The following is a 13948-nucleotide window of genomic DNA, read 5'->3' as shown; positions in this document are numbered from 1 at the left end:
CAAATAATGATCTGCATAACTATTATTTCAAACATGTCCCTAGCAAAGATTCCCACAAATATTGTTCCTGTCAACAAAGAGAAATCAACTCACCTATTCTCCTCCAAAGGGTGTATGACAGACAGCACACGGGGATGTCTGAGCTTGGTCAGTTGTTGCACCCCTTTACGGAGTGCGTCGAATATTAAGTCTTTGTCTCTCTTGGAATGACGATCTACCATTTTCTTCTCAAACAGGAAAACTGAAGCAGGCTGAAATTGAGGTGATGTTTCTATAATTAGAAAAATGTGAGCCTTCCTGCAAAAAGCACAAATTTGAATGAAAATTCACTTTCCAGAGTATTGTTTCTAAATCTGCCGTTTCTGCTCTTTAAGGCTCTTTTCCTGATTTAAGTTATCTCAATTAGTTTTTTATAGATGTCTGAAAAGGCATTTCCCAGAATCCAAGAAGTGAAAAAATTGCAAAAATGATTGATAAAAGTTTTTGAGAATTTGCTTTTTTTTTCTTGTTTTTTCCCCCTGGCAAGCAAACATATTGTAATTGTAATTAGAATTAGTGAAGCTTATAAAATCTACACATCAAGAGAGCACAATTCCATTAATATTGCTCAATATTTTTTTTTTAATGCTTCATTCATTCCCTCCAGAGGCTGTATGAAATAATGCATGCATAGCATACAAGCCACATATGTGAAATCCTTTTTTTTTATTTTATCGTTCTTAAAACAACCGTTATTGCCTATGACAAAGTACTCATTCCAACCTGAGTTGAGTGATGACTGTTCATAAATTACCCAAGAATTCAATAACAGGATTGAGAGTTTTATGATCCGTATTTCTCTGTGGAAATGAATAAAGGTTTTATTTCCTTTCTTTTTTTCTACCATTAGACAATAAACTGGCCCAATATAAAGACACCTTAAAGGGACTAATATATAGGGGTTTAATAATGCAAGAAGGTGGTAAGTCTCACAGAATGCCCATTAAAAAAAAAAAAAGAACAACAAAAATCTCCCACAATATTTTATTAATAATCCTCCCACCTCCTTGGTGCTTTTCTTGACAGCTGAGTAAATTTTCCACAGCATGCCCGGTCCGGCACTGCCCACTTGTGATTGGATGTCAAAGTCGCGTGACAGGGGGTTGCCAGGCAACACATTACTGACAGACTTCTTGATTCGGTTCAACACATCCATCTTTTGACCCTTCCCTGGCTTCAACTCCCCAATGTGCTCGACCTTCTTAGCACGCTTTCGCTCTTCCTGATCATAAAAAAATAATGAATAATGATTAAATAAATAGCATAAACTATGTGGGGTAAGTGGAAGGGTGTTTAGTCCTGAAACAATAAATATAAATGCTCAAGTATTTCTTTTTTTTAAATTAAGTCAAGCATTGTTAATTGTGGTTAGTAACTTTATAGTAGTAGCAAAACTCTGGTTCCTATACTGCGTACATGGGTAAATCTCTTTACATACGTTGCTCGACTTATAGATAGCATCATATAGTGTAATAGTGCCTGTATATAAAGGGTGCCTTAAAGCGACGTGTATTGCATGAAATTGAAAAAAAAACAGAATCCTATACAAATGTTAGCATTTTTGCATTACTGCTTTTTGATAAAGCACACAAAAATATTAAGATAATTAATTGTCTCCATAAGAAATGCTGTGATATATCTGTCACAAGAAGAAAAAAAAATGGTGTATTCTGATTTTTTGTTTTAAAATTGAATTTCAAGAATATTATATGTAATGCAAGACTTCTATTATTATAATTCTTTTGAATTGACACTTTATAATAACTAAGATTTGATGAAATCGTTAACTTTGGTCCCAATAAATTTCACCAATCAAAAGTTTTGGTTACAGATTCTGAATCTGGAAGTGTCAAATCCTGATATGTCAATTTTAGCTGAAAAATATGCATTAAATAAGTGGTAGATCTCGTAAGATCGAAAAGTCAATACTTAAAATAACATTAAAAATTATCGTCTTTTCTTCAGTCATACCCGATAGTATGAAAAATTAAATCTTTAAAAACATTTTGTTTCTTTTGTAAGCCAAGTTGTATAGGATTCGTCCCGGAGAGAGAAAAAAATGGCTGAGCATTCATTTCAAAGTAATTTTCTTTTTCTTTTCTTTTTTTAATGTATGTATTGTACTAAACAAATATTAAAATCTCACCAGCCAACGCCCCAATTTGTTGTATTTCATTGCCGCTGTCTTCATTATGACATCAAAACTGCAAGGTACCTTTTTGTGTAGGGCGCCTTCCAACAATTATTATTGATTTCTTTGTCTTTTTATATTATGTGCTCATTGTTTCTGAGTTTTCAGGAAATAAAATATGTACTTGAAATGTAATGAACGAAGCAATAACAATACACAGTCCATTTTGCGTTGAGAGAGAACAAAAATCCACAATGCAGTGAAATCCTGATGATATATGCCTGTTCCCGATTATCTGAATATCAGACACAGTGACGAAAGTTGTTTGAAAATTATGGTGAAAAAAAAAGCACAAAAACTAAAATCCTCTCATCTCTCATTCCTATTTAGTGTCTCGTTCAACGTGTTTTGTTGATAACGGGGAAACCCAAACCGTCCACATCTGTCTTCGAAATTAAATTGAAGCCTCTATTAAGATCTGAAAAAGTGTGGATGAAACTATGTCAGACCAAGCAAAAATAAAAATACAAGAAAAAAAAATCCCAAAAATCAATGTTTCTACTGCCTCAGGCAGGTGATTTTCTGGAGATCTTTTTCTTACTTTTTAGTTCTTTTTTTTTGTGTTGTTTGGGGGGGGGGGGGGGGGGTATTTTTTTTTTGTTAATATTTTTCTTTCTGCTTTGTCTGCACTGTTTCATACACAGATCTTTATCTTACACTGGTGTCTTATCCCATATAGGTCACTTTTATTATTGTCATTTATTTCTTCGAGCTTCAAGCAGCAACAGTTGCATTATAAAATAAAATTTGGAAACATGAATATTCAAAATATTATGTACAGACGAGTTTCTCACATTTAACAAAAACACACACTTCATGGGTTCAAGTGTACCAGCATTAATAACATCCCACCAATAGTATAATACTAAAAATAACAGTATTATTATTTATCCCAGTAGGAATCACACACACAAAGTAATCAATGAAAAAGTCATCCTAGTGCTCAATATATAAATGTGTAAAACGACGTGGCTCATTATTCAGAGTCCGGTATGCGCGTGCCAGGTGTGTTGTTGGGTGTTGGTTTTGTACACGCTCTTAAAAACAATATAATTTATTATCATATGTAATTACGTCGCAACAACAACACTATTATATATGAGTAAACTTTCGGTAGATAGGAGTCTTCTGTCGCACTCTGAAAAAAAAATATTTTTTTTTTATTATTGTAAGAAAACTCCTTAAAGTAAAAGAGAAGTCACAAGTTTGGGAAATTTTGACAAGATGAGTCATTTTAATCGATGGAACGAGTTTTCTGGGCTCAATGTTTTACAGTCTTGTTTTTTTTTTTGTTTTTTTTTTTGGGGGGGGGGGGGGTATTTTGTTTTGTTTGTTTGTTTGTTTGTTTTTGTTGTTTTGTTGTTTTAAAAAAAAAATTGTCTTTTATTTCTTTTGTTTTTTTTGTATTTTGTTTGTTTGTAACTTGTCTTTTTTTTTGGGAGGGGGGGGGGGGTGATTACGTCGGTTTAGTTTTAGAAGTATATGTCTGTGTAAGGTCTTCGCGATTATAATTCGTGACCCACCGGATCAAACTGGTATAATATCGAGATAAACTGTGTTGACGTAATGTAAAAGGCTCACCATTGAACGTGTATGCACGCCTAAACAGTCGTAACTATTGTAATCTTTTAGAGAGAATTATTTTGTGTTGACTGGTCAACTCTATGGCGGTCTAAGAACAGTAACAAGGAGCTGAGTGACGTCAACTTCATTCTTTCTATGCGATGTATATAATTTATAGGCTTGTTTTTCTTTGTTTCTTTGTTTTTAAGTATGTATGTGGGTTTAATGTCTATGGATGGTTTCTAAAACAGAAAAGAAAAAAAGACGAAATAAAGAAAGATAGTCTTGATTCTGACTAAGTACATTTTAATAACAGAATGAATCACATGAAATCCATTATGTATCCAAGACGGCTGAATTGACGTACCTATGTTTATTGTGTAGCAAATGCAATGTTTCTTGTATATGAGGATGGGGGGAAGGGGAATAGATAGATAGATAGATAGATAGATAGATAGATAGATAGATAGATAGATAGATAGATAGATAGATAGATAGATAGATAGATAGATAGATAGATAGATAGATAGATAGATAGATAGATAGATAGAAATAGCGAAAGAGAGCGTGAGTTTGTAAAAACTTGTGTGTGTGTGTGTGTGTGTGAGAGAGAGAGAGAGAGAGAGAGAGAGAGAGAGAGAGAGAGAGAGAGAGAGAGAGAAGGGGGAGTAAGAGTGAGCGAGATTTTTTTTTTTTTAATGCGCGAGTCAATCCACAGTTATTAAATGGTAAAACAAAATATACGACACAAACAGGAAATGTCTAACACACGACTTCCACAATCCTGGTCACTTTCTATAACTACTCATCACATTAAAAACATTTATGCTAATACGGTAATGGGTATCTCGGGGGGGGGGGGGGGGGGGGGGGGGGGAATGTGCTCCCTATAATTTTATGGCGAGATCGAATTTCTCTCAAATCATACCTGCCGCACTCGGCCAAAATTCTTCCTTTTTTTTTTTTTCACTTCGATTTTGGCCAGAAAACTTTCAGTTCATCATCATCATCATTGCCTTTTTCACCCTGGGTCAGGGTATAGGCCACAGACAAACAGTTTCCATCCTTCTCTGTCCTGAGCTAACTTTTTTATCTCATTCCATGTCTTACCACTTCTCGGTATATCAGCTTCTTTAATTCTTCTCCATGTTCCTCGTGGCCTTCCCCTTGATCTTCTGCCCTGAGGGTTCCAGTCCAATACTTTCTTTGTTATGGATGAGTCATTCTTTCTAAGCGTGTGTCCAATCCACCTCCATCGTCTTCTTCCTATTTCCTCTCCCACTGGTTTCTGCTGTGTTCTTTTCCATACTTCTTCATTTTTTATTCTATCCATCCATTTTATTCTGAGTAGCTTACGCATGCACCTGTTTATAAAATCTGTACCCTCCTTATACATGCCAGTAATGCGTTCCATACAGTAGGACAGACTTCACGTTTGAGTTGAAAAGTCTTAGCTTTAGTCGAAGGGAGATATCTTTAGTTCTCCAAACTCTGTTCAAATATGTGAATGTAGCCTGTGCCTTTCCTATTCGTGCTTTCACCTCTGCTTCCGTGCCTCCATCCCTGTCAATTGTACTCCCGAGATAGCAGAAAGTGTCTATATCTTCGAGTTCCTGATCTTTTACTTTGATCTACTCCCTTTGACGCGTACCTATCCTCAAGACCTTTGACTTTGCAGGGTGAATTCTTAGACCAATTGATTCCGAGAGGCTGTTTATAATTGTGGTTTTTGTTTGCATCTGGTCCTGGGTGTGGGACAAAAGAGCCAGATCATCTGCAAAATCCTGATCATCCAACTGTGTCCAGATGGTCCACTGTATCCCATTTCTTCGCCCTTTGGAGGTTTCCTTCATTAACAAATCAATGGCAAGGATGAACAGGAATGGTGAGAGTAAGCATCCCTGCTTGACACCAGTTTTAATTTCAAAGCTGTCAGTAAGCTGATCTTCATGTACAACTCTGCAACTTGATCCTTCATACATTTCCTTAATGAGGTTTACTATCTTTTCAGGGAGTCCATAATGTGCCCGAATTTTCCACAATGTTGCTTTGTCAATACTGCCGAAAGCCTTCTCGTAATCCAGAAAGTTGACAATAAGAGGAGAGTTCCATTCTATAGACTGTTCCACTATGACTCGCAGAGAGGCAATATGGTCGGTGGTTGAACGGTTTTTTTCCGAAAACCTGCCTGTTCGTCCCGCAGTTTAGCATCTGTTGCATTCTTAATTCTCTCTAGAATAATACGGTTGAAAACCTTTCCTGGGATAGAGAGAAGAGTGATTCCTCGATAATTATTACAATTACTGAGGTCCCCTTTCTTTGGAAGCTTGATAAGATGTCCTTCCTTCCAATCCTTTGGGAATATCCCGTCATTCCAGATTCTCTCAAAAAGTGAGTGCAGGGCCTCAGGATTTCTTTCAGCATCAACTTTTAGAGCCTCCGGTGGAATCTGGTCTGGTCCAGCAGCTTTCCCCCTTTTCATCTTGTTAATGACACCCACAATCTCTGCTATCGATGGTGGGTCACAGCTAATTGGTAGCTCATTTCTTGCAGGCAAAATTTCCGGCTGGTTGTATGGTGGTGGTCTGTTCAGAAGGCAGTTGAAATGTTCCCTCCATCGTTCAGATCGAGCCTCTTTTCCAAAAATAGTTTTCCCATCTTTGTCTTTGACTGGTATCTCTGGTTTCCCATATTTTCCAGCAAATGTCTTGGTAGTTTGATAAAGGATCCTCATGTGTCCTCCTGTCGCTGCTGCTTCTGCTTTCTCTGCAAGTCTGTTCATGATTGCTTTCTTGACTTTCTTCACTGATCTTTTGACTTCCTTAGCTATGGCTCGATACTGCTCTTGTGCATCCAGTCTTGAAGCCCTTGTTCGGCTTGCATTCACTTGTTCCTTCCTTGTTCTCCTCTTTTCAATAAGGTCCAAGGTGGTTGGACGTATCCATTCTTTATGTTCCGATTTCTTTACACCAAATACATCGTGGCAAGTTGTTAAGTAGACTTCCTTGATCTTTGCCCAATGTGACTCTACATCTAGGTCCTCCTCGAGCTCAGTAAGATGTTGGAATCTATTACTCAATTGTAGTTTGAATTCCTCATTCTTTTCCCCATCTAGTGCATTCACCTCGAATTTTCATCTTGTATGTGATCTGGTCCCATGTTTTCTGAGTCGGAGCTTAAGCTTTGCCAATAGCAGGTGGTGGTCTGATCCAACATCTGCCCCTCTCCGTACTGTCACATCTTCCAATGAACGTCTGAATCTTCGAGAGATACAAAAATTATCAATCTGATTCTCTGTCACACCATCTGGTGAGACCCAAGTTGCCTAGTGAATCCTCTTATGGGGGAACACTGATCCTCCAATCACCAAACTGTTGAATGCACAGAAATTTCTAAATCTCTCACCATTGTCGTTCATTTCTCCCATGCCATGACGTCCCATGATACCATCATAACCTACGTTATCCTGTCCCACTTTAGCATTAGCATCTCCCATCAATATGTTGATGTCTTTCTTTGGCAACTTGTCAATGACTTGTTGTAGCAGGCTATAAAATGTATCTTTGTCCTCATCTGTTGGGTCATTTGTTGGGGCATAGATCTGTACAATGTTCATGTTGATCTTCTTACTCCGTGTTGTAAAGGACGCCACAATGATCCTTTCTCCGTGTTGTTCCCATCCTCTCAGTGACTTCTGGGCAAACTTGCTTAGAACTATTCCTACTCCCTGTGTATGAATCCCGCGTCCCCTCTCCCTGAATATAAAATCTTCTCCCCAGAGAGGTGTTTCTGTCCGGATTGTATCCAGTGGGTTTCGCTTACTTCAAGTATATGCAGCCTGTATCTTCTCGTCTCAGTCACAACTTGAGAGCTTTTTCCTGCTTCATACATGGTGCGAACGTTCCACGACGCAATTCGAAGCTGATTGTTTGGCGAAGACGTCATCGGTTCAGCAGAGCCCTTTCGGCTTTGTCTGTTATCCTTCATAAATTATGTCATTCCAGAAACTCTTCGGTCGCTCAAGCTAAAAAAAAAAAAAGGATTTGGTTTGTCTGTCTACGTTTCTGTAACGATTTGAGTTTTACGGAAAAGGGTGTTAACCCTTTGCCAACCCCCAACCTGGAGGATCAGGTGACTCAAAGATGGGGGAATCACACACCATTAGTCGCCTATTACGACATGCTGGCTTGGCGTTGGGCTATTCTTGACCCTCTCAGTTGAGGGACCCCGGACACCACACGGGGATTCAGTTCACTTATCGACAAAAATTAAAATGACTCTCAACTTGCCAAAAACTTTCATAATTTTGACTTCTGCGGAATCTCAGGTTTAAGAATTGTTCTTTTTTTTCCAATAATGGGGGTCTGTATAAGTGATAGACAGTTGAACAAGTAAAAGTTTTCTGAAATTAGTAAGAAAAAAAATGCTTTTCCGGAGCATGGCCGATAACAGCACTGCCGTACTCTTTGTTGTTTTTTTAATGGTCAGAAAACTCGTCCGTCATATATATCGATCGATTAAAATGACCCTCATCTTATCGCACACTCTCAAACCTGGGATTTCAAAGGAAGTCATGTCGACCTATCTTAATTAAAAGAACTGTAAAATGACGCGGTTCTGTTTTCAAGGAAGCTGTTGCTACACTCTGATGTCAGGTGACAATAAAAATCAAAGCTCGGCTATGAAGGGTTAAAAATAAAAACAAACACGGACAGGTTTGGTTTACTAAAATAAAATATTAGATCTAATAATTTCAGTTTTTCAGTTCGGACTAACGCTTTTTAAACCCCTTAATCCAACACAGACAGTATGAGCACACAGTGAGTTTACTCTTTCCTACAACGCAAAATCTATGGATTATTTCAAGGTGTTAGTAGACAGGGAAGTATAAGAAGGGAGATTTATATATGTCGAATAATACTTGTTTGCTCTGCTGTTAACATGGATTTCAATCTTGTATGTATATATTATGCATTGTTATATTATCTTCTATATGCGTGTGTGTGTATGTGTGTGTGTGTGTGTGTGCGCGCGCGCGCGCTTTGCATGTCACGGTTAAAGATATATGTTTGTACACCATATATACATGAGTACATTTAAGTTGAAATACTATCTTTACCGCGTGTATCATTATTGTAATCTTTAATCAATAGATTTATGGCATTACTATTCATATTAAGGGCATTCAAGGGAGTTTATCCTAATTGCCCTATACCATATGTAAAATAAAAACAGTGGCGTGGGGCCATTGGATCGAATGGTGCCAGGCACCGCACCTATCTTTTAAAAAATCATTAACAGCATAATTTAATTAAAAATAAAACAGAGATTTTAACTCCACTGCCTTTCGCCAACTCGCCAACAACATACTGCCTTTTTAGTCTCCACTCTATTCAAATAGCGGAAAACCCCTCGACTTGTGCCAGGATCTGAGAGCTCCACCGTTGGACTGGGGGGATGCGCCAAATTAGGTTCAAAGTTCACAAACGTTTATTTTAGGCAATTGCCAATGTAGGGTAACTTCGGCCATCCAAAATATTACGTTAACTGTCAAAAACACTGATCATTGTCAAGTTTATTTGTAAGCAGCAAAGAAAAACATCATAAAACTTTAAAATATGACATATCAAACCCCCCATCTCTTTTTCACGATTATTGAATAAAGTAATTCTTTGCAACGAAGCATTGTGGACGAATTTACCAACATTTTTCTTGCTTGTAGTGCCGAGTTGATGGTTACGTGTGTATGAGTGTTTATTTGTGTGTGTGTGTGTGTGTGTTTGTGCGTGTGTATTTGTGTCAGTCAGAGAAAGAAAGCGAAGACTGTCAACAGTTATACTTTTGGTGTGTTTTTAGATTTTTAAGTACTTAAGTGGAGTGATTTTTTCTTTGTGATGCTTTAAGATCTGAATCTACCTTTTATTTGTGCAATCATTAATCGTATTCCACTGATTTCCATTATTTGAGATATACTTTGAAGTTTTGTTTTGCTAAACAATGAATTGCAATGAATCAAGTTGACTCTTTACTTCACCGACCGTTTGGGAGATTGACACTAGATGACAAATTAGAAATAAAAAGACTAGTTCCTCACCAACCAACTGATTTTGAATTAACACAGGTGTGGAAATCTCGAAAACGCTCTTTTTCAGTGACATGGTATGACAGGCATGAATGGCTCACAGTTAGTTTAGTCTTTTGTTTTTATTGTCTACTTTTTACAGATACAATAAACACTGACAAATCATGGACATCTATAGGCTATAGTGACCTTAACCACTTCCACCGTATTTCTTAACCTCCTGAACGTTGTTTTAGCACCCTTAAAAGAGTGAAATTTTTTTGTTGCGAAATTCAATGAAACAGGAGCGGTTAAATTCATTAATGATTCTGTCAATTCACAAAGCTGAAATAGATGCCATTCCAGATTTCAATAAACACATTATAAAAGATTTGCAGAGATGAAACATCGCAGTGCAGATTTTTTTTACAAGTACTAAAAGTAAGTAATTTCTGTCATATGTTTTTTTTTTCTCTTTTGATTTACATTTATAACATATTGATTGCATTATCTACCAAATCCAATCCTTTAAATGGTGGACAAAGAATAATTACAAAGACCTTTTCATACGGGACTTGTATCTCAGTGTTGTGGCTTGTTGTTTTCATGAATTATTTGTTTTTGTAAGTTTTGTCCACTCGTAGAAACCATCGACCCTCCCCACCCTTCCATAAAAGAGAGTTTTTAATATGTCGTGCTCTCTCCTCTTAACCGTGTTCACTGTATTAGAATTTTTTTTCTAATCATGGCACCACCATATGCCGTCAATACGCCACGCCGCTGAATAAAAACACCAACAAAAAAAAGACGCTACTTAAAAGATTACATTACCAACACATGTTTTCGGTATTCGTCTATCAGTCTTATTAATTCAGTTTAAGTTAACCTTTGTTATAATTTATGCGGATGTTAATACATTCTAAATTATGAAATGAGAAAAGATGTATGAAAAGCGGCGTGTGATATAGTTAGAGAAATTTAAAATATATAACAATGTTATTTTTGTTTTTTTAAGGGTTTTACTGCGCTTGCAACACATTTAGGTTATATCAGCGCCAGTAAAAAGGAAGAAAATGGGATAGTAAAAAGTTCTAGAATTACAATTAAAGCACCCAAGAGAAAGTACGACAAAGGGGAACTGGGAACAAATAGGGATCAAATGTAGATTCCAAGAGCATACCACCAATGCACTCCGTTTGAGATCACCTATAAGTCTCATCCGGATACAAGCACAAGATCTAACAAAGAGGAATACACACAAATGCTTGCATTATACATTCAAAATATCAAATATAATAATATACAGCAAAGAGATGATTTACAAGGGAAAAAAAATATCATCTCCCAAAACAAGAACTATGCATTTGACTGTTTCCCTCCAAGCTAGGACTCTACCCAGGGCCAGGACAAAACCAAATAATCTCATTCCAAGACAAAGACAGAAAGCATGTTGGAAAACAGGTACAGGGGGATAGAAGACACAGTAAGTACCTCCCTGCCCTCTATGGGAGGTCGGGAACCCCACCCAGATAACAGAATGTGTGTGTGTGTGGGGGGGGGGGGGTGCCTTTAAAAAAAACTCAAGTCTCTCACGATTGGGGATCGAACGCACAACAACCTCGGGTGGCTGATGAGATCTGATCAAAACAAGGAGATCTTCATTTATATGAAAAAATTCTATCATGATCTAAAGGGTTAACAAATCATAAAGCTGCTAATGATGACTCAAGTGCTATCGGGCTCACAAGATAGAATGATGTACTCTATCATATCACACATTTTTACCACAAATATCGATCAATTAGTATAACCCCCAACGTGTCAAAAAGTATCAACTCCGAGACTTCCTCTGTGATCTTTGACTTGTCAAAAAAGTCTCAACTTCAAGACTGTTGACTTTAAGAAAAGTCTTGGAAAAAGAAGATTCTGGATTGAGACTTTTTGACAAGATGGAAGTCATCTTAACCGACGGATATTTGCATTAAACGTTTTCTGGCCAGATTTTTTTTTAAACGAGTTTTGTTAGAGAATAGCAAAAGACTCGACATCCAGGGCATAGCAGTTGTCGATGTTACTCGCTTTTGTGAAACACGGGATAAACCGAAAGAAGCGATACAACTGGACGATTTGGGTGAAGGCATAAATTACATTAGGCCAACACCACCTCCTGCATATGAAAATATGACAAGAGAAATTATTTGAAAGTATATTAGTCAAATTAGAAGGTTTTGCCTAATCATCCTAACAGTCCTTGTCTGACCCTTCTATCGTTTCTCTTTGAAGCCACAAAAGGCACTTTGTCAGGAAGAGGTTTGGACAGTGATCTCTGGCACAAAGGGTAGACTTTCTACATCCAGAGCAAATAAAAAATAAAGCGGTTCGCTATTGTGAAGCACTAAAGCTGAAAGAGGGGTTGTGACTGAAAAAATCGGCGTCAATTCCATCAGGTAAATACCACCTCCTACACGACAAGAAAATGTATTTGAATAATTTATATGATTAGAAGTTTTTGCCACATTATCCCAATACTCCTGATCTGACCCTTCAAACTAATGTCTCTTTGAAGCCCCAAATGGAACTTTGCCACGAAGAGATTTGAACAGTGACCTCTGGCACAAAATTTAGACTTTCTACATTCTCGGCAAATCATAAATGTTTTCTCGCTACTGTGAAACACGCTGAAAGAAGCAGTGTGAGAGGAGATTGAGTAAAGGCATCAGTGCAGCAGGGCAGCATCTCTCATACAGGAAATATGATCCGATAACGGATTCGCGAAATTATGTAAGTTTCGCCATATCCTCCTCCAAGTCCCGATTTGGCTTTCGGGCTATAACCTCTTTGAAAGCATCAAAAAGTGTGATAGCGGGAGAAGTAGAAATTTGGTTGCAAAATTTTGAAGGGAATTTGTTCAGTTGGGGCAAGCATTAGTATTGTCTGATAAGTCATTTGGAAAAATGCATCGATCTTATGTGTGTTTTTATGTTAAGGGTTTTATCGCGCTTGCGACACATTAGGTGATATGATCATCAGTAAAATGGAAGAAAAAAGAAGAAAATTCTAGATTTATAATTGAAAGCAAACGAGAAAATGTAAGTCAAAGGGATAATGGTTCAAATACGGATTAGACGTCGATTCCAAGAGCACACTATCAGTGTGTTTTGTTTGAAATCGCGTAAAAGTCTCACCCATACACAAGCACATGATCCCACTAAGAGGAATACATCCAAAAGTTTACAAACCAATATATACTTTTTTTTAATTATTTTTTTTTAAAAACATAACAATACATAACAGAAGTGATTGACGAGGGGGGAAAACATCATCTCCCAAAACCAATACTACACATTTGACTGTTTCTCCTTCAGACAAGGACTCCGGAAAGGGTCAGGACGACACCAAGTGATCCTAATCTAGGACCAAGACAGAAAACAACTCAGAAAAATGATAAACGGGGACAGAAGACACAGCAAGTGACCTCCTGCCCACCATGAGAGATCAAACGATCCCACCCAGACACGGTCTTAAAAGCTATTTCATAGGAATGGAGTTCCTGTGTAAGTACCTTCTGCGGAGGAAGCAAAATTGTTACTTTTATAGCCTCTCTCTCTCTCTCTCTCTCTCTCTCTCTCTCTCTCTCTCTCTCTCTCTCTCTCTCTCTCTCTCTCTCTCTCTCTCTCTCTCTATTGTGTATCGTCTTGTTACAGTCAGGTGACAGATATAGTAGCTAGTACTAGTAACCGGATGGTACCAATGGATTAGCCAAATAACATGCATTAACCTATCCCCTCTACTCTCTTCTAATCTAGGTAAGGCATGTCGCCAAAAAAAAAAAAAAAAAAAAACCCAAAAAACCCTCGTTCGATTTAAATAACCCGCATCGTGGCAACGACTCTCAAAGTTGGGAGCTCGCGAGCGAGGAAAGGCGCCATAATAAATGAATGAGAATGTCATTATTATTTTGATTATTTATTGTCTGCTGTAAAAAAAAAAATAAAAGACCTCGAATTAGCCTGTTTGGTCAAAACATGACCAGGTCAATGACCATGGGAAGAGAAGAAAAGGAACGCAAAGATAAGTTACTCACTCGTCTTTCA

The 13948-nt window shown here is 37.5% G+C and overlaps 1 protein-coding gene across 2 annotated transcripts in view; it reads right to left on the bottom strand.

The window, feature by feature from the left end:
* The window catches only part of LOC144978570 (SCY1-like protein 2), a 54223-nt gene that overhangs the window by 23931 nt on the left and 16344 nt on the right, over window positions 1-13948 (bottom strand). Inside the window, exons 1-3 of one of the 2 annotated variants that reach the window (XM_078924803.1) lie at window positions 2186-2612; window positions 1043-1261; window positions 94-251 (exon numbers count right to left, since the gene is read on the bottom strand). In XM_078924803.1, the coding sequence (XP_078780929.1) occupies window positions 94-251; window positions 1043-1261; window positions 2186-2230 (422 nt within the window). In that variant the 5' untranslated portion in view covers window positions 2231-2612. Of the gene's footprint in view, window positions 1-93; window positions 252-1042; window positions 1262-2185; window positions 2613-13948 lie in introns of those variants that run through there. The other variant, XM_078924804.1, reaches the window with a different exon arrangement.

Source organism: Berghia stephanieae, chromosome 8, assembly GCF_034508935.2.
Source record: "Berghia stephanieae isolate SIO BIC M18660-M18661 chromosome 8, UCSD_Bste_1.3, whole genome shotgun sequence".
Classification (NCBI taxonomy): Eukaryota; Metazoa; Mollusca; class Gastropoda; order Nudibranchia; family Aeolidiidae; genus Berghia; species Berghia stephanieae.
This window is presented reverse-complemented; position numbering and strand designations above follow the sequence as displayed.